The sequence below is a fragment of the Armigeres subalbatus genome, chromosome 2 (assembly GCF_024139115.2).
Source record: "Armigeres subalbatus isolate Guangzhou_Male chromosome 2, GZ_Asu_2, whole genome shotgun sequence".
Taxonomy (NCBI): Eukaryota; Metazoa; Arthropoda; class Insecta; order Diptera; family Culicidae; genus Armigeres; species Armigeres subalbatus.
In genome coordinates this window covers 133,327,639-133,347,761 of record NC_085140.1, presented here as the reverse complement: position 1 = coordinate 133,347,761, position 20,123 = coordinate 133,327,639, and the positions used below count along the sequence as shown (strand labels likewise).

Sequence of the window (20,123 nt, the reverse complement as noted above, 5' to 3'; positions counted from 1 at the left end):
TTGGACACACACAGTGCTTTTATCATTGGGCGATAATGTTTCCGTGATGATGATTTTGATTGCATTTTGTTCTAAGTTAGACGTATGTTTCTCTGTGGCCATGGGATAATATAACAGGGGGGCCACTCAATTTCAACTCTGTTTTCAAACTCCCGGTTTTTCCGGTTCAAATTTTGAAATTTTCCCGGTAGACCGTTTAACATAAACAAAAATAACTTATTACGATAGGTTACAATAGAAGTTTTTTTCCTTGCATTAAACACGGAAGGATTTCGGTAGTTTTTAGAGAAAAAAAAATAAGAGCTATCCATGTGCCTAGAATCAATTTTCGTAATAGTTATCATTTATACTATAATCCTGATTAAAGTACTCTTTACTTTCCTACCATATACAATCATAGTTCGTAGTATAAATAGTTCAAATTTACTTTCACGCTGTTTCGAGAGTAGTATCGAAAATCATCTCATTAAATATGCATTTCATTTTCAAAGTATTTATAAGTCTGTCAGATTTATGTTATGTTGTTGCTTTGTTTCGAACCAAGGTCCGCAACAGCTATGCTGACTTTGAAGGTCTACTTCTTCGCGATCTTAAAAGATAAAAACTCAAACGTCCATTATATCTAGGAAATTGAAAGCTGTTCAACTTCAAAAATTGAGCTTTTGAAATTGCTAAATAAAAACGTCTTTTTCTTCTTTTATCTTAACAATAACACACAGCATCGGAATCAAAATTCGTTATCGTTATTGTGTCATATTGTACAATAATTATTATGCCTCAAGATCATTTGGTGCAATCATAGGAATATTAAATTTGAGAACTAATATCGATGATAAACATTTCATTTCTAATTTCTATTACGCTCTCCATTTTAAAATGTGTTGTTTTACTAAATTGAATCAAACCCTGAATTTAAATACAATTTGTCATAATTGACAAAATTTCGAAAAAAAAAAAATCAACCGAAAATAGTTTAAATCAAAAGATACGCAATCATCGAAATGAAAAGGAAAGTTTCACATTTTTATTCTACAATATTTCTCACGCATCGTAAGGATGCGGTACATAACCCTTACTAATACGACAGGGGACAACAAGGTGGGAGCTATGGAGGAATAATTGTAATATCTCAGTTTTCGTTCATTTACCTCTAGGCGATTCTGAAGGATCTGTATCGATCAGCAAACCAGCGGCCTCGGCGGCTCACGCTTCGGTTGGGAAGAAATCCTTCAGCAGGGTGGTTCTTCGCTTCTCCGCAACGTCCATTTGGTTTTCAAGGTCGCCTCGATCGGTAGTTTCTGCTCTTTCCACTTTCCACGAGAGGTTTTCGATTTCCGCTTCAAGTTGGGCCTGCGTTAGATAGAGCGAAATTGTTGCAAGCCGTATAGAATAAGCTATTTTTATTCTGTTTTTTTTTGTGAAATTTAATTATATAAGTTGTATTTCAATTTAAAAATTCTATGATAAAACATTTATTTTCATGATACTCAAGGGAAGATCCATTAATTACGTAACGCAAAAATTGGGCATTTTCAACCCCCCTCCCCCTATGTCACACTTTTTGTATGAAACGTCTGAAAATTTTGTATGGACCGTCACACTTTTGCCAACCCCCCTCCCCCCTCTAAGCGTTACGTAATTTGTGGACGCTGGAAATGGAAATGCTTATCCGTATTGACACTAATAACATATCTTGGCTGTGCATATGCACAGCATATGTTTCGAAATGGACAAATTGATATGAAATTTGCGAAAAAGAATCCACGTGTCTTGGAGGGACTCGAACCCTCAACCTCCTACTCTCTAGATAGGCGTGATAACCCGCACTCCATGCCCCCTCTCGTTTAATAAACAATGTGCACTCGCTTGACTGTGGATATACAACAGTAAAGCACATGTGGAGATTGGGCAAATCAAGCATCCGAAAGATATTCAATTTGCAAAAAAGAGAGCTAACCGCGGTGGAGGTTGGTACTCGGATTCTGATGGCTTTTCCGCAAACGTGACCTTTAAGTGGTCTAATTAATAACAAATTTTGCTTTGATATCAAGTTTTGTTATAACTAATAACATAAAATAATTGGAATATACATGGGATAACACATTTCATATGATAGCAAAATCTGTTATTTATATGTTCTTGTAAACAGGAGTAGAACAACAAATAATGAACAAATTTTGCAATCATAACAAAATTTGTTATTCATTTATCATTTATCATGTCTTGGACGGTTAAGACATACGCAGGCCATAGGAATTAGTCTGCTTAAGGACTCGATTATGTGCATAATTTCTGGTAGGTATAAAAAAAACTCACGGCGAAATGCTTCAACTCTGGCCCGTTACCAGAATTCATCACTAGGGTTATAAATTATCGTCTGCTGAAAAATCGGAACACGATGGAGGAGCTGGGTCATTGCAACGTTTGCATCCTGATGACTGAGGAACAGAATGGTTGTAGACGTAACACATGAGGCTGCACGGATCAGGTCATCATTGATGCAATTGTTGTTGGGCAGGCCTCCCACAAACAAAAGAACTTGAGTATGACGTATACTGCCGTGAATCGCATATTTGTCCCATATGCATAGGAAACCCAGCAAAGATGGGACAGATATGCGATTCACGGCAGTATATCGACTATAAGAAGGTGTACGACTCAGATTCGTACCTCCTTAAAGTATTGCGCATTGTAGTTGTATAAGATATCCGGTAATGTAATCAAGCTAATGCAGCACGCTATGGAGATGTGGAGCACATTGCTCTACATCATATGCCTCCTGGCCCTGGCCACTTTTTTTCCATCGGTAATATTATACACATACAAGGTCCTAATTCTCCTGCAACTGAAGGGAGATGATCAAGGAAACACTGCAGGAATAGTTCTTGAATTGAGTCAACGGTATTTTGAAGAGCCGGCAACAAGGTGAAGGCGATGAATGCACGATATGCTTCTGTTTACAGACAATTTTTGGGTGGTAAGATAAACCAAGATACAAGCAGGACGAGTGGCGTTCACCGATCACCGCACGCGCCATCCAAAATCATCCACCCAGAGTGTCATCCTACCATATACCTGAGGAGCAAAAAGGTCACCGATATACAAGCACTATGTGTTACCAGATTCAGCAGTTGCGAAGATACTTCGTGGAGAGCCAAAACCTCCACAAAGTCTATCGCGCTGTGAGTGATGCTGATCGCGGATTCACAGCCCTGTGTCGTCACAAGAATACTGTCAGGTGAATTGCGACATCAAATTGTCGACGAGATGATCGCATTGTGCAGAACACATCGACTAAGAGCTGGAACACATCGACAAATGATTAACTTTTATGCATAAAAACAGGAAAAATGTTTAAAACTTATGCATTTTATGCATCAAATTTTACTCCTTTTGTGGGTAGTCCTATTCTCCCGCAAAAGAGCATACTTCTTCACAAAAGAGCATACTTTCAGTTTTGCCTGTAGGGTGAGCCTTATTTTAGGGTGAGAAACATTCTCGACTTCCTGGGCATATTGTATCCATTGTTACAGTACCTACTTGCCACACAAGATATATACTCATGCATTGGCAGAGATGTTCATAGCATCCAAGAGACTGTGGTTCTTGGAAAAAAAGTTCCTGAACTACCAAAACTAATACATCCGGAATAGACGCTATTTCATTTTTTATTCGTACATTTATTTGGTAGGCACTCTGTGTTCTTAACCGCTACTGTGCCGTGATATACTGTGGTACTCTGCTGTACAGAATCCAAACAGAATCTATTTTTAGATGTCCATTATTGGTGGGCAGCAGGGACTATGACCAAGGGCTTGACGATCCCTCTCCAGGCCATCTGCGAGTTGTGGGGCTTGCCTAGGATGTGGTGGGGTTTGACAGTGGGCCCTGTTAAATTCCTATAAAAAGCTGCATGTATCTGCAAGTAGGCCCCACCAAAGCGACCGTGTGCCACTCAAAGCGCTCAAGCCCAAAAGTCCTGGTGTTAGGTGGGACGCTAAACAGCTCTGACACGACGGTCCTCCGACGAGACAGGAAGTTTGCGCAGGCCCAATAAGCCGCCTGGAAAACCAATCATTACGAACAATATAAGAGATAATGCGACTCGATAACTACAAATAAAGGATCACATTGGAAGCTTGGAACATGGAACTGCAAGTCGCTAGGTTTCGCAGGTTGCGACAGGATGATCTACGATGAATAACATCCCCGCAACTTCGACGTCGTGGCGCTGCAGGAGATTTGCTGGACAGGACAGAAAGTGTGGAAAAGCGGGCATCGAGCGGCTACCTTCTACCAAAGCTGTGGCACCACCAACGAGCTGGGAACCGGCTTCATAGTGCTGGGTAAGATGCGCCAACGCGTGATTGGGTGGCAGCCAATCAACGCAAGGATGTGCAAGCTGAGGATTAAAGGCCGTTTCTTCAACTATAGCATCATCAACGTGCACTGCCCACACGAAGGGAGACCCGACGACGAGAAAGAAGCGTTCTACGCACAGCTGGAACAGACATACGATGGATGCCCACTGCGGGACGTCAAAATCGTCATCGGTGACATGAACGCACAGGTAGGAAGGGGGGAAATGTATAGACTGGTTATCGACCCGGATAGTCTGCACACCGTATCGAATGAAAACGGCCAACGATGGATAAATTTCGCAGCCTCCAGCGGAATGGTAGTCCGAAGCACCTTCTTTCCCCGCAAAAATATCTACAAGGCCACATGGAGATCACCTAACCAAGAAACGGAAAACCAAATCGACCACGTTCTAATCGAATCAGTGAAACGACTATGATGACGGTATGACGGCGAATGTGAGCAGTTAGTAGAAGAGAAGAATGCAGCATGGGCGAGATTGCTGCAACACCGCACGAGGGCGAACGAGGCACGATATAAACAGGCGCGGAACAGACAAAACTCGATTTTCCGGAGGAAAAAGCGCCAGCAGGAAGATCGAGACCGTGAAGAGACGGAGCAACTGTACCGCGCTAATAACACACGAAAGTTCTATGAGAAATTGAACCATTCACGTAAGGGCCACGTGCCACAGCCTGATATGTGTAAGGACATAAACGGGAACCTTCTTACGAACGAGCGTGAGGTGATCCAAAGGTGGCGGCAGCACTACGAAGAGCACCTGAATGGCGATGTGGCAGACGAAGATGACGGTATGGTGATGGACCTGGGAGAACGCGCGCAGGACATAATTTTACCGGCTCCGGATCTCCAGGAAATTCAGGAGGAGATTGGCCGGCTGAAGAACAACAAAGCCCCTGGGGTTGACCAACTACCAGGAGAGCTATTTAAACACGGTGGATCATAACCAAGATTTGGGAGGAGGAAGTTTTGCCGCAGGATTGGATGGAAGGTGTTGTGTGTCCCATCTACAAAAAGGGCGATAACCTGGATTGTAGCAACTACCGCGTAATCACACTGCTGAACGCCGCCTACAAGGTACTCTCCCAAATTTTATGCCGTCGCCTAGGACCAATTGGAAGGGAGTTCGTGGGGCAGTACCAGGCGGGTTTTAAGGGCGAACGCTCCACCACGGACTAGATGTTCGCCATTCGCCAAGTACGACAGTAATGCCTATTTATCGGCTTCAAAGCCGTATATGATACAATCGATCGGGACCAGCTATGGCAGCTAATGCACGAACACGGATTTCCGGATAAACTGACACGGTTGATCAAAGCGACGATGGATCAGGAGATGTGCGTAGTTCGAGTTTCAGGGGCATTCTCGAGTACCTTCGAAACCCGCAGAGGGTTACGACAAGGTGATGGTCTTTCGTGTCTGCTATTCAACATCGCTTTGGAAGGGGTAATACGAATTTGTGTACTTGGGCTCACTGGTGACTGCCGATAACGATACCAGCAGAGAAATTCGGAGACGCATAGTGGCAGGAAATCGCGTACGTACTTTGGACTCCGCAAGACGCTTGATCGAATAGAGTTCGCCGCCGTACCAAACTGACAATCTACAAAACGCTCATTGGACCGGTAGTCCTATACGGACACGAGACCTAGACGATGCTCGTGGAGGACCAACGCGCACTGGGAGTTTTCGAAAGGAAAGTGCTGCGTACTATCTATGGTGGGGTGCAGATGGCGGACGGTTCGTGGAGGAGGCGAATGAACCACGAGTTGCATGAGCTGCTGGGAGAACCATCCATCGTTCACACCGCGAAAATCGGACGACTGCGGTGGGCCGGGCACGTAGCCAGAATGTCGGACAGTAATCCGGTGAAAATGGTTCTCGACAACGATCCGACGGGCACAAGAAGGCGAGGTGCACAGCGGGCAAGGTGGATCGATCAGGTGGAAGATGACTTGCGGACCCTCCGTAGACTGCGTGGTTGGCGACGTGTAGCCAAGGACCGAGCCGAATGGAAAAGACTTATATACCGCACAGGCCACTTCGGCCTTAGTCTGAATAAATAAATAATGTCCATTATTCGTTATCGTTGTCGTTGCCAGTCTATATCATCGTGAGTCCATTGTGTTCATTTGTCCATGTAGTGAATCCAGTGATCGTTGCTTTGTTCGGTTGCCATTAATCGAAGTACGTTGGAGAAGTGCCTCCAGCTCCAGCTGAAAGTATGCTCTTTTGGGCAGAAATACACTCTTTTGCGGGAGAATGGGACTACCCACAAGAGGAGTAAAATTTGATGCATGAAAAGGAGGGTTTGGTGGAGGGGCTGAGAATCGAACCCATGACCATTCGCTTATAAGGCGAACGTGTAGCCTACTACGCTAGGGGGCCTTCTTTGAATAAACGCTATTATAGGATTTAAGTCAACCGGCGAATGAGACAAGGCTCACAGAGCCTTATCCCCTTTGGCATTCAGATTGTCTGCGGTAGGTAAAAATTTCCAGTATTTTTGCTGAAGAATTGTCATAAACTCTATAGAGCTTGAGCCTGATTGATCGCCCGTAATTAGTACTCCATTATGATCTGCAGTTCTTGCACAGAGAACCAACAGGAGTTTGCTTGGACTAGCACTCATCAAATTTGTTAGGTCTCATTGGCGCCTGCCACACCTGAGTGCAAATCAATATGTAAGGAAGGGGGAGGAAATGATAATGCAATCACTCGCCCACTGCAGGCCGAATATACCTCTGCACTTGCCAAAAGTTCATGCGGAATTTACACGCTTAAAATGATTAACACAATTTTGTGTTCCGTTCACACAAAACGGGGCTCTCCTGGAACAACATATATTATGAGTAACTGCCATGTTACTCATTTAAGTGTAACTGACGGCTAACGGCTAACCGACGGACGTAACCTCAATTATTTGTTTTCAAGTTAAACTTTTCATATTTATTCAGAGGCTTTCCAAACTGTTTCGATCACCAAAACAAAGTGCGATGATTATATTCACACATTTGTATTGCTTCACCATCGAAAAAAAAAGAATATCCCCCGAAAAAAATATGATCTGTTGCGATAAATTCTGGAAACGACCATCATCATGGCGATCCGAAGGGACTTAACAGTTTGCTTACCTGTTGATATTCGAAAAGATCTTTCCGCGACCCCTCCATGAAATAAGCGTATGGATAGGTATACTGCAGTGTGTATCGGCATTTGGCCAACAGAGCGGCCGCATCAAACAGATATTGCCAGTCAATCCAGGTCCCGAGGCCTTTCATTACTTTTTCGTTAATACGGGTCTTCATTCGATCCAATGTTTGCTCTTCTAGTTGAAGTGATTTCGAGTGGTTTTCCCACCGTTCGTAGTAATGGAGGTACTTTTTGAGTGCTTCACGAGCCTGAAATGTAAAATATAAATAATTTGAAATTAATTTGTTTTTCTTCAAAACGTTGTTTATGACCTACCTGAGCATGTACGGATTCATGTGCAATATTTGGATTCTCTTTGTAGCGAGAACATTCGTAATATTCCGATCCATGTGCCTTCCAATCACCAAGGCACATCCAACAGAAGTCATGCTTACAGTTAAAGCACTGCATGTGATTGCAACCGCCGTTCTTTTCGATGCAAATGTGACACTTGGGACAGTCCTTCGTATGGGCACTAATATAATTGGCCGTTTCACTATCGTCGGCACATTTGGTAAGCCATTTCCGGATTATATGACAATCTGTTGGCGCGTGATAGTCCGTCCCACAGCGAAAACAGAAGGCAGACGTACAAACCTTACAGGTAGCTTTCTTTGGACTGATGTCCGCACTGCGAATGATTATCTAGAAAAAAAAATCCTTGTTGGTAAAATATTGGAAATTTTTTTAGGGCTTTATTTATGTGTTTTTTAACGTTACATTAAGTTCAACACGGGATATTGGAAAAGATTTGACAACGGCAAATATTAAAAGTCTTATATTATATGGGAGAGCGTGTTGTTTCACTATATTAAGTCCTGACTGAGGATGCAATGTGGCTTAAAGTAAAATAACATTGACCTATCAACGATTCCAAATATTAGTACCGTGACCGGCCCTAATTCCGCGCATCGTCTAATACCGTGGTTTTCATCAAAAATCAAAACATGGCTATCATGACATCGTTTTATTTGGTGAAATGTTCAAACATATTATGTTAGTAATGGATTCTTTAACGACTTAAAGCAAGCATTCTAAAATGTTGTAGCTACCCGAGCAAAGTCTGGAAACATAATGAGAGCATTAGAAAACATATTTTGATTTTGCCATCAAATTGAAATCATAATTTGTTTTCAAATATGAATCATCATGATTGATTACACATTTTGAGATTTGTTGTAGATTTCTAAATTGTATGATCTGACATAAATTGTATGATCTAATCATAATCAGCGATTCCACAACATCAAAAAAAAATATCGATTTGCTCTTAAGCTTTGTTCGGGTAGTAAGCCTATTATGGCCACCCCCGTATATATAATACGCAATGTCAATTAAAAAAATATATACGTATTTATTATGGACCAACCCCCCACCCTTCCCCTTATGTGCTAGTTATGGACCCTTAGCATATTTAGATTTACACATTAATTTATCTAAATTCCTGCATCCTAGTCCATAACAATTGTTTGCAGAACTTCTGTCCTGCTGGTCCTTCATCAGATGGAAGTTTACAGGAAATCGTCGATTTCAGCGTTTAAATTGGGGTTTTGTTCAGAGCGTCTATTATAGCACGGAGTCCATTACTATCACTTACTTCCTATATGAGACAATCCTAAACCACTTATTTTGCTTGTTCTCTTACCTGACAATTTGGACCAGGACAAAATCGTAACTCTGGATGGGATTTCACGTAATCGGCAAAGGCAAACTGCTGGTACTTATCTCGCAAAATAGGCCTGTTCAACAGATTTAACACCAAATCCTCCGGCACACGAACGTCGCATCGTTGTTCCATGCAGCCAATCTGCGTGGATATTCCCTGGCTGATTTGAATCTCGAAGTGCATTGCCCAACAATCACGACAGAACGAATGCTGGCAAGAAAGACTGTGAAATTTATCCATCGATTGGACGGTGACGCATACCGGACAAAGGTGAGTTCGATATGCACATGGCGCAATGGTTTGGAGGGATGCTTTCGTACTGGTACCGGGGATGGGAGCACTCGCTGGAATCATGCCACAAACTGGCATAAGTACTGCGCCTGAACCGCTACTGCCAGCAGCTAACAGAGGAACAACAGTCGCGGGCGAAGTTATTGCCATAACCGCCGGGGCAGCTTTAATACGGGCGCTAACTAGAAGGTTAGATGCGTTGTTTCGATACTTTTCCACAACCTCGGCTGTGTTCCATTTGGTTTCGTGAAGGAGCACCTTGGCCAAAGACGGTGTGATATGAAGTTGATTGCTCAGTCGTTCTACCGATTCGTTAAGCAGCTTTTCCACCTCTTCGACGTTCAGACAGTCGTACACGAAATACTCCGGATCGGACCGTTTAGGGTCAATCTGTTCGATGTCACAATCCTCTAGGCCTACGAGAGAAGAGAAAAAAAAAATGTGTCAATCAATGTGGTTGTACAAATTCTTATACGCAACTCATTGCATTAGAGAGCTTTCAGAATTCGTTCTTAATTGATATAGGGGAAACCACCAAATGTTGAATGGCTAAATCTGTCGCCAATTGTTGAACTTCCATAAGAAATGCACATGCGTTTAACAATAGGCGAAGAAATTAGCCGTTCAACATTTGGCAAATTACCGTACGATTAATAAAGGCATAAAACAGTCTGCTTTTAGCTCTCGACAGAGTAACAAGTTGTTTGTTCGGTACGAACCACGCGGTAGCTGTCTGTTGTTTTTCAGTACATTGTCTTTGCCATCAATTCGATCGCTTTTGTCGTTACGATGTGTGAGGTTAAAAACACAATAGAGTTTACTTTCCCGATTGGCAGTGAAAAGCCAAACATGAGCGAAATTGTTCATTTTGTGAAGATGTTGGAGACTGATTACGGCCAAATTGAGGCTGTTTATAGAATATCGCAAGAGAAAGCCGTGTTCATCAAGTTTAAAACGGAGGAAGCAATGCTGCATGCATTGACTTCCAACTCGGAGGATCTAACTTTCCATTATGCGGATGGAAAAGACGCCGCTGTATGCATGTCTCATGCGGGGGACTACATTCAATATGTGCGGGTGCACGACCTACCCTGAGGTTACTGACCATGAACTAGCTGTAGTACTGGGAAAGTATGCCGAAGTGAAAAATGTTGTTCGCGAAAAATTTCCCGCTGAACTTTGCCTCGACGCGTACACTGGTGTACGTGGCGTGTATATGAATGTGAAGAAGGAAATCCCTTCATCGCTACATTTCATGAATCGGAAGGGGAACATATTTTATGAAGGAAACAAGAATAAATGTTTTCTCTGCAAACCAGGAACAACAAAAGAAACAACGGCAGGACTTCGCAAAGCAGCAGAAAAAGCAAACCAGCAAACGCTTCGGTAGTGGTGGAAGAGGATCCTTCAGTCTATACGGGATATGAATTGGAAAAGGAGACTGAGTTAGTAATGGATGTGTCAAATCCAAATACTGAGAAATCTGAAAGAAAACGTACGAGTGAAAGTGACGGTCACAATACGGACCACTCGACGTGTGAAATGCTTCAGACGCCGGGCAATAGAGAATCGGAGGAGCAGTGGATGACGCAGCGGAAGAAAAAACCCTTACATCGGGTCAAAACCCCGTCCTTTACACTCCCTAGGAAAAACCATTATAAAATGTTTATCTAATATTATCACATTAAAAAGATTATGGCTCTGTTGAGTTGTTTTATACGACATCTGAGCCTATCAAATAAACGAAATAGAAAAAAAAAAAAAAAAAATAAAGGCATAAATCTCGGACAATTGTAATAAGCCACGAGGACAACCTGATACTCGAAGAAACAGCCCTACCCCCTACCAACGAGATAGAACGCTTTATTATCGTACAATTGCCGTAAAACTATATTTTTTAAAGGCATACTGGAGATGGATACTGAAGTTATAGCGATGATAAGTGAGAGATATTTTCATTTCTTTCCGGAATGTCATAACGTCGAATATTTAACTAGTTAGCGTGATAGGGTAATAGCCAAGTCAATATCTCATCGGTTAGCAAAGATGTCTGCATATGACCATGCGTGTCTATAAAGTCGTTAAAATTTAATCAATTGCGAGTATACACAGTTAGACCCGATTTCCGTGATGAACTTTTATCAAATATCAAAAATCAAGTAAATAAAGTAATAAAAGGATAAACCAAATGCCTACTATACAAGGTAGGCCCGCCTTGCCCGCTTTCTAATGATTTTTTTTTTTTGAGCAAGGGTAAACGGAAATCTGCAAACAGACACCTGAGGAGGTTAACTCGGGTAGTGTGGGGATGGACTCACCCGACCAACTAAAACCAAAACCCTTTCGCCAGTCCATATCCCCGACCCGCAATTTAGCAATACATCATGGAGGACTTTTGAGAACGCACTCGACGTTATAACACAACATCGACTTCAAGGGTGGTAACCTTGCTTGACCATCCGTCGATCGCAAGCTATGATAGTAACCTATAATCCTTTTGTATCATAAATGTGCGTAGGAGACAAGCACCCCGACAACAAACACCACGCGTTAACGCAATGACCTCTATATCTACATACGAAGGTCCCCGCAGCCCACCTGCGACGTTTTTGTTGTCGGGCTGAGCATGGTATTCACTGCATCACAGTACTCTCTACGGCAGCTGCTGGTTTTGTTCAAGACGCCACCTGCCGCTGACAAGCATCATGGCATTGCGTTCAACATCGAATGGCGGGCATGCAAACATCTCATGCTCTGCCGATTCTACCTCACCTAGACATTCCGGGCACTACGCAGAATCCCCGAACCTGAACCTACACAGGAACGTTTTAAAGCAGCCATGTTCAGACAACACCTGTGATAGGTGGAAGTTGACCTGATCATGCTTACTACTAATCCAATTCGATATCTCCGGAATCAGTCTGTGAGTCCTACGACTCCTACGACTGCAGTGTCCCATGCTCTTTTCCTTTTGAGCAACGAAGCTGCTCTCTTGACACGTCACACTTGCACCGAGTCTGCGCTTGCAACCCGTAGATGCAATGCTACACCCGCTATAAGCCTACGCACCTTACTTTGCACCTCCAATCCGTTGGACATCATTCGCGATAAAGATGTTATTGCCAATGAAGCCCTTTGGCATACATAATCGATGAGGCTCGTGAAATTGAGCTCATCGACGATCATCATCACGCCCAGATGTTTTGATGACCTGACGAAGTTAACTGTGCTGTGCAGGTCCCTACGTGCTAACGCCAGCCTCCTTCAGTTGAGCCATTCATCGACTCTGCTAATCGCGTACGAAGCTTTCAATTCAACTTCGTCCAGAGTGTCGCCTGTGACCTCTGGCATTATATCATCCACAAAGCCTTCTATTTTCACACCAGCCGGGAGATTTAAGCGTAATACTCCGTCATACATGATATCCCACATAACCGGTCAGAGGATCGATCCCTGTGGAACACCTGCTGACACTTCAATCGACTGCTGACCAGCGTCGGTGTCAACTAACAATATCCTGTTCTGAAAATAGCTTTTCAGAATCTTGCACAGGGAATCAGCTATAGCTGCCCAGCTTCTTCTCCTTCGTATTGCCATTACATCCCCACACTGGGACAGAGCCGCCTCGCAGCTTAGTGTTCATTAAGCACTTCCACAGTTATTAACTGCGAGGTTTCTAAGCCAGGTTACCATTTCTGCATTCGCCTACCAATTGCCTAGATCGGCACCGGGAATCGAACCAAGCCACCCTCAGCATAGTCTTGCTTTGAAGCCGCGCATCTTACCGCACGGCTAAGGAGGGTCCCTATAAGCTGCCCAGCTAGCGTTATTAAATGCATTCTAGTGTATTCAATGCACAGTACCTAATACCTCTCCTATTCAAACCACGCGCTATCTAAGCCGTTTCCGTTACAGACCGAATTGCTTCGATGGTAGAACGGCCATTACGGAACCCATACTGGTTGCTTGGTCTGCAAATTGGTCTGTATACAGAATGCTCTCCCGGGGATTTCTCAGACTTAGGCAATAGCACCAACTTCTGCCGTTTCCAACGATCTGGGAAGTTTCCTTCATCCAGTAACGTTTCAGGCAGCTTCTGAACATATCTGGAGCGGCAAGAATCGCGTGCTTATGGACCAGGTTAGGAATACAATCCGGCTCTGGTACCTTATTTTTAGCTTAAGTTTTTTTTTTGCAACGGCGATAAGATCATCGTTAGTCACTAGCGGTTCCACGTTCACTGACTCGTACGGTGTGGCGGGCCAGTCCGATGAGTCATGCTTCGGTAACAAACCCCCATGGAGTATTATTGGCCATCCTACACAGCACTTCAAAGCAGGCTTTCTTACTACATTTGATTTCGTAGTTCACAGCTCTGCTCGCTGTTTGGAAAACCCGGCGTCTTTCTAGCCTGTCCGCTTCGGTTCTAGCACGTCGCAACCTTCTTTTAGCTCTAAGACAGGTTCAGCGAAGATCAGCTATCAACTTGTGCTTGTCCACCAGTGCACCGGTTTGTGGTTGCCGGTTGGCATAGTCCTCTTTGGCATTTACACGTCACATACTCGTGTTAGGACATTTTCCCACCGTAGTGATTCTTCCAGCAGTTCTGGTTCGAACTGCGAGGTACGCCATCTTAGATCAGTTTTACTGACCTGCCTTGTGGTTCTGTTGGGGGTATAGTTGACCATAAAACGTATTTCCTGATGGTCATCAGCAGTATACCCTTTGTGAACCCTCCATTCAGGCTCCACCGTCCATCCCGCGCTGCAGAAGGCCACATAGATGCATGACTCGCCATTCGGTCCTCGGAACGTTAACGCTTGGCCCTCGTTCAGCAGGACTACGTTCAGTACCGCTGGAGACTCTAGCAGGATATGACCTCTAGCGTTGGTGAACCGAGAGGAGCAATCCACTGCCCACGCGTTGAAGTCACCTGCTACAACAAATGGTTTAAGACCAGTTAGTCTCGCTACAAGATTATCTAACACCCTAGTATACTGCTCTATGCTCCATCTAGGAGGACAGTAGCAGCTACAAAAGTAAACTCCGTTTACCTTTGCTATAACAAAACCCTCATCATCAGGAGATGACACTATCTCCTGGATGGGGTACCTCCCGCAAGTCCAGATGGTCACTATTTCGGACTTATCCGCAACCCAACTGCTATGTTTAGCAGGGATGCGGTACGGGTCGGACAGCAAGACAACATCAGTCTTATTTTCGTGTACCGACTGTTGTAGCAGCGCTTGCGCTGCCTCGCAGTGGTTTGCCGCTTTCTAATGATGTTAAGTGTTAAGTGTTCAATCTGTACGATCTATGGTTCAATAAGAGACAATAAGTTCTGCATTTATATTTTGTAAGTAAAGATCTCTAGACATGAAAGGTCTCAAAATTTTCCACAAAGCACTGTTAACGTGTTATTGAATTTGGACCGTTATTATTTTTTATAAATAATGTTTGCCTACCGGTAAGTTGGTGCGATGCGCAGACGACTCTCACTGATAAGGAGATGACGATTACATACGTTATCGAAACTTTATATTCATGAACACTGTCCCTGGTCGCATAACAATCCCGTTGAAGTTTGTAAACTCGTTTTACATGAAGAGATAGAAAAAAAATCTAATAAACTGGTAAAATCTGCAGTTTTTCTGAAACTTTGATATTTTTTAATAAAGATTAAATAAAATAAAATCTTTGATATATTATTATTTATCTGTACTACCGTTCTACGCATATTTGTCCCATGTTACCTTTAATAAAAATCTCAAACTCAATTACTATGTTTGAAAAATCTATCTGAACAATTGCACAACATGTGGAAGATTTAGTTCGAAAAATGTATTGGAGGATAACCACTTCCTTTGGGGGGATTGAACCTCCCACCACAGTATGCTAGACAGGTGCTTTCCCTACTAAGCTACGTAGGACTTCCGTCATCCTCCACAGCTTAGCTGATGAGCACAAGTTCCCAACACCAGGCAAATAGCCGAGTTTCAATTCATTTTTCAAATTAATGTCGAATTCGTTTAAAAGTTTCAACCTAAGTGCTGTCAAAACGTTTTTTTATTCGCTCAGATTGGAACTTGTTTCGCACTAGTTCCAACCCCAAAGCTGTCGGGTTCGCACTGTGTTTTTTAAACTAATTTTATTTGCTAATTATCTAACACATGCATTCATCTCTTAGACTAGGGGTTCCGTGTTTCTTAACACTGTCATCCTTATTTGCTATGATACATTTTTAGTTATTATTAATAAATTTCAATTGCCCCTGGCAGTTAGGATTTTTCCTCTGGTTGAATTGAACCATGTAGGAACTACAATGTTTTAAACTTAACCTAATCTATACTAAGAGTACAAGGAGGTAATCGTTGCAATAGAAGATTGCAACGATTTGTGTATAAAATAGGAAATTTTGTTGAGCTGAATTAAATTTGTAACTGTTAATAGGGGCAGTAGGGGCAACATAGAAGATAATACGACTCGATACAATCGGCAACGACCTAGGCGACGAATAAAGGATCACGATTGGAAGCTTGGAACATGGAACTGCAAGTCGCTAGGCTTCGCAGGTTGCGACAGGATAATCTACGATAAATTACATCCCCGCAACTTCGATGTCGTAGCGCTGCAGGAAATCTGCTGGACAGGACAGAAAGTGTGGAAAAGCGGGCATCGAGCGGCTACCTTCTACCAAAGCTGTGGTACCACCAACGAGCTGGGAACCGGCTTCATAGTGCTGGGAAAGATGCGCCAACGCGTGATTGGGTGGCAGCCAATCAACGCAAGGATGTGCAAGCTGAGGATAAAAGGCCGTTTCTTCAACTATAGCATCATCAACGTGCACTGCCCACACGAAGGGAGATCCGACGACGAGAAAGAAGCGTTCTATACGCAGCTGGAGCAGACATACGATGGATGCGCACTGCGGGACGTCAAAATCGTCATCGGTGACATGAACGCTCAGGTAGGAAGGGAGGAAATGTATAGACCGGTCATCGGACCGGATAGTCTGCATACCGTATCGAACGACAACGGCCAACGATGCATAAACTTTGCAGCCTCCCGCGGAATTGTAGTCCGAAGCACTTTCTTCCCCCGCAAGAATATCCACAAGGCCACATGGAAATCACCTAATCAAGTAACGGAAAACCAAATCGACCACGTTTTAATCGACGGTAAATTCTTTTCCGACATCACGAACGTACGCACTTACCGCAGTGGGAATATTGAATCCGACCACTACCTCGTCGCAGTATGTCTGCGCTCAAAAGTCTCGACGGTGATCAACACGCGTCGGAGTCGTCCGCCGCGGCTTAACATTGGGCGGCTACAAGACGGTAGACTAGCCCAAGACTACGCGCAGCAGGTGGAAGTGGCACTCCCAACGGAAGAGCAGATAGGCGCAGCATCTCTTGAAGATGGCTGGAGAGATAATCGATCCGCCATTGGAACCACCGCCACCGCTGCACTAGGAACGGTGGCTCCGGATCAGAGAAACGACTGGTATGACGGCGAATGTGAGCGGTTAGTGGAAGACTGAAGAATGCAGCATGGGCGAGATTGCGGCAACACCGCACAAGGACGAACGAGGTAAGATACAAACGGACGCGGAACAGACAAAACTCGATTTTTTGCAGGAAAAGGCGGCAGCAGGAAAATCCAGACCGTGAAGAGACGGAGTAACTGTACGGCTCTAATAACGCACGAAAGCTCTATAAGAAGTTAAACCGTTCACGTAAGGGACACGTGCCACAGCCCGATATGTGTAAGGACAAAACGGGAACCTTTTTACGAACGAGCGTGAGGTGGCGTCAGCACTACGAAGAGCACCTGATTGGCGATGTGGCAGACGGTATGGTAATGAACCTGGGAGCACGCGCGCAGGACATACGACTTCCGGCTCCAAAGCTTCAGGAAATCCAGGGGGAGATCAGCCGGCTGAAAGACAACAAAGCCCCTGGAGTTGACCAACTACCAGGAGAGCTGTTTAAACACGATGGTGAAGCACTGGCTAGAGCGCTGTACTGGGTGATTACCAAGGTTTGGGAGGATGAGGTTCTGCCGCAGGAGTGGATGGAAGGTGTCGTGTGTCCCATCTACAAAAGGGCGATAAGCTGGATTGTAGCAACTACCGCGCAATCACATTGCTGAACGCCGCCTACAAGGTACTCTCCCAAATTTTATGCCGCCGACTAACACCAATTGCAAGAGAGTTCGTGGGGCAGTACCAGGCGGGATTTATGGGTGAACGCTCTACCACAGATCAGGTGTTCGCCATACGTCAGGTATTGCAGAAATGCCGCGAATACAACGTGCCCACACATCATCTATTTATCGACTTCAAAGCCGCATATGATACAATCGATCGGGACCAGCTATGGCAGCTAATGCACGAAAACGGATTTCCGGATAAACTGATACGGTTGATCAAGGCGACGATGGATCAGTTGATGTGCGTAGTTCGAGTTTCAGGGGCATTCTCGAGTCCCTTCGAAACCCGTAGAGGGTTACGGCAAGGTGATGGTCTTTCGTGTCTGCTATTCAACATCGCTTTGGAGGGAGTAATACGAAGGGCAGGGATTGACACGAGTGGTACGATTTTCACGAAATCCGTCCAGTTATTTGGTTTCGCCGACGACATTGATATCATGGCACGTAACTTTGAGAGGATGGAGGAAGCCTACATCAGACTGAAAAGCGAAGCTAAACGGATTGGACTAGTCATCAACACGTCGAAGACGAAGTACATGATAGGAAGAGGCTCAAGAGAGGTCAATGGAAGCCACCCACCACGAGTTTCTATCGGTGGTGACGAAATCGAGGTGGTTGAAGAATTCGTGTACTTGGGCTCACTGGTGACCGCCGATAACGATACCAGCAGAGAAATTCGGAGACGCATAGTGGCTGGAAATCGTACGTACTTTGGACTCCGCAAGACGCTTCGATCGAATAGAGTTCGCCGCCGTACCAAACTGACTATCTACAAAACGCTTATAAGACCGGTAGTTCTCTACGGACACGAGACCTGGACGATGCTCGTGGAGGACCAACGCGCACTGGGAGTTTTCGAAAGGAAAGTGTTGCGTATCATCTATGGTGGGGTGCAGATGGCGGACGGTAAGTGGAGGAGGCGAATGAACCACGAGTTGCATCAGCTGTTGGGAGAACCATCCATCGTTCACACTGCGAAAATCGGAAGACTGAGGTGGGCCGGGCACGTAGCCAGAATGTTGGACAGTAATCCGGTGAAAATGGTTCTCGACAACAATCCGACGGGAACAAGAAGGCGAGGTGCACAGCGGGCAAGATGGATCGATCAGGTGGAGGACGACTTGCGGACCCTCCGCAGACTGCGTGGTTGGCGAAGTGCAGCCATGGACCGAGCTGAATGGAGATGTCTTTTATGTGCAGCACAGGCCACTCCGGCCTTAGTCTGATGATAAATAAATAAAAAGGGGCAATATGAGCCACCCTCAATTTGAGCTTATTGACAAGTTTTATCATGTCAAAGTTATATGATCTTTAAGAGGATGCTCCACACATGCCTCAACGTGAAAATTGCAATAAAATTCAATTCAAACATGAAAATACCCTTGAAAATGAAGATTTTCACTGAATAGGCAGAAATTTTATAAGAATTGAAGTTTATAAATAGGGTTTTGACACAAAACTGATTAAAATACAGGTAAAAATGCATCACAATCAAAGGATTGAATATTGTGCACACATGTTTGTACTGATACAAATCTGAATTTATCATTTTTTTCCAAAACCACTATCTATGGGGCAATACGGTCATACCTGCACAGAACAACATATTACGCCTTAATATGCGAACAAGTTCAAATTTCAGTTGCCAAATACAAGAATATTATCATCTATGTTAGGTTCATTACGAATAAATTACAATACCTGCGATCGGAACAGAAAACATGCTCATTGACCAATTGAAATGTGGCTGTGCAAACGGGGAAGTGTGGCAAATCGGTTCGGTCCGCTGTTGTGCGGCTTATTAATCTCATTTTGTATGGAGTACTTTAAACTATTGTAGGAATATCTTATTCATCCATATTACGAAATCCATATTATGAAAGGTAAACACTCCCTAGTATTAGTCAACTACATTTGAAAAATGATTTTTTGAGCTTTTGTTTGAGCACCTTTCGGATCGATTTCCTAAGGTGGCCAATATTGCCCCGATCACCCCTAACTGATGAGTGGTTGAATGCCCATGGCGAAAACCAAATTGCTTATCAGCAAAAATAGAATTGTCATTGATATGAATCATCATTCTATTTAAAATAATCTTTTCAAACAGTTTGCTTATTGAAGAAAGCAAACTGATTGGGCGATAACTAGAAGCCTCAGCTGGATTTTTGTCCGGCTCAAAATTGGAACAACTTTGGCGTATTTCTGTTTATCTAGGAAGTATGTCAATTGAAAACTTTTGTTAACTAAATTAATCAAAAAGGATAAAGAGCTCTCAACAATTTTTTTGATAAGTACCGTCAACTGGGGGGAAGATGATCATTTTTAAGACAAAACATGCAATAACAATGTGTGTTTACATTTTAAATCGAAACAAATATTT

At 43.7% G+C, this 20,123-nt stretch overlaps 1 protein-coding gene across 1 annotated transcript in view; it reads right to left on the bottom strand.

Annotated features, from left to right (window-relative positions):
- Positions 1-312: 312 nt before the first annotated feature.
- LOC134210864 (potential E3 ubiquitin-protein ligase ariadne-2-like) overlaps positions 313-20,123 on the bottom strand; it is a 37,354-nt gene continuing 17,543 nt past the window's right edge. The window contains exons 2-5 of the mRNA XM_062687239.1: positions 9,218-9,945; positions 7,849-8,217; positions 7,515-7,781; positions 313-1,350 (exon numbers count right to left, since the gene is read on the bottom strand). Of these exons, the coding sequence (XP_062543223.1) occupies positions 1,204-1,350; positions 7,515-7,781; positions 7,849-8,217; positions 9,218-9,945 (1,511 nt within the window). The 3' untranslated portion in view covers positions 313-1,203. The remainder of the gene's footprint in view (positions 1,351-7,514; positions 7,782-7,848; positions 8,218-9,217; positions 9,946-20,123) is intronic.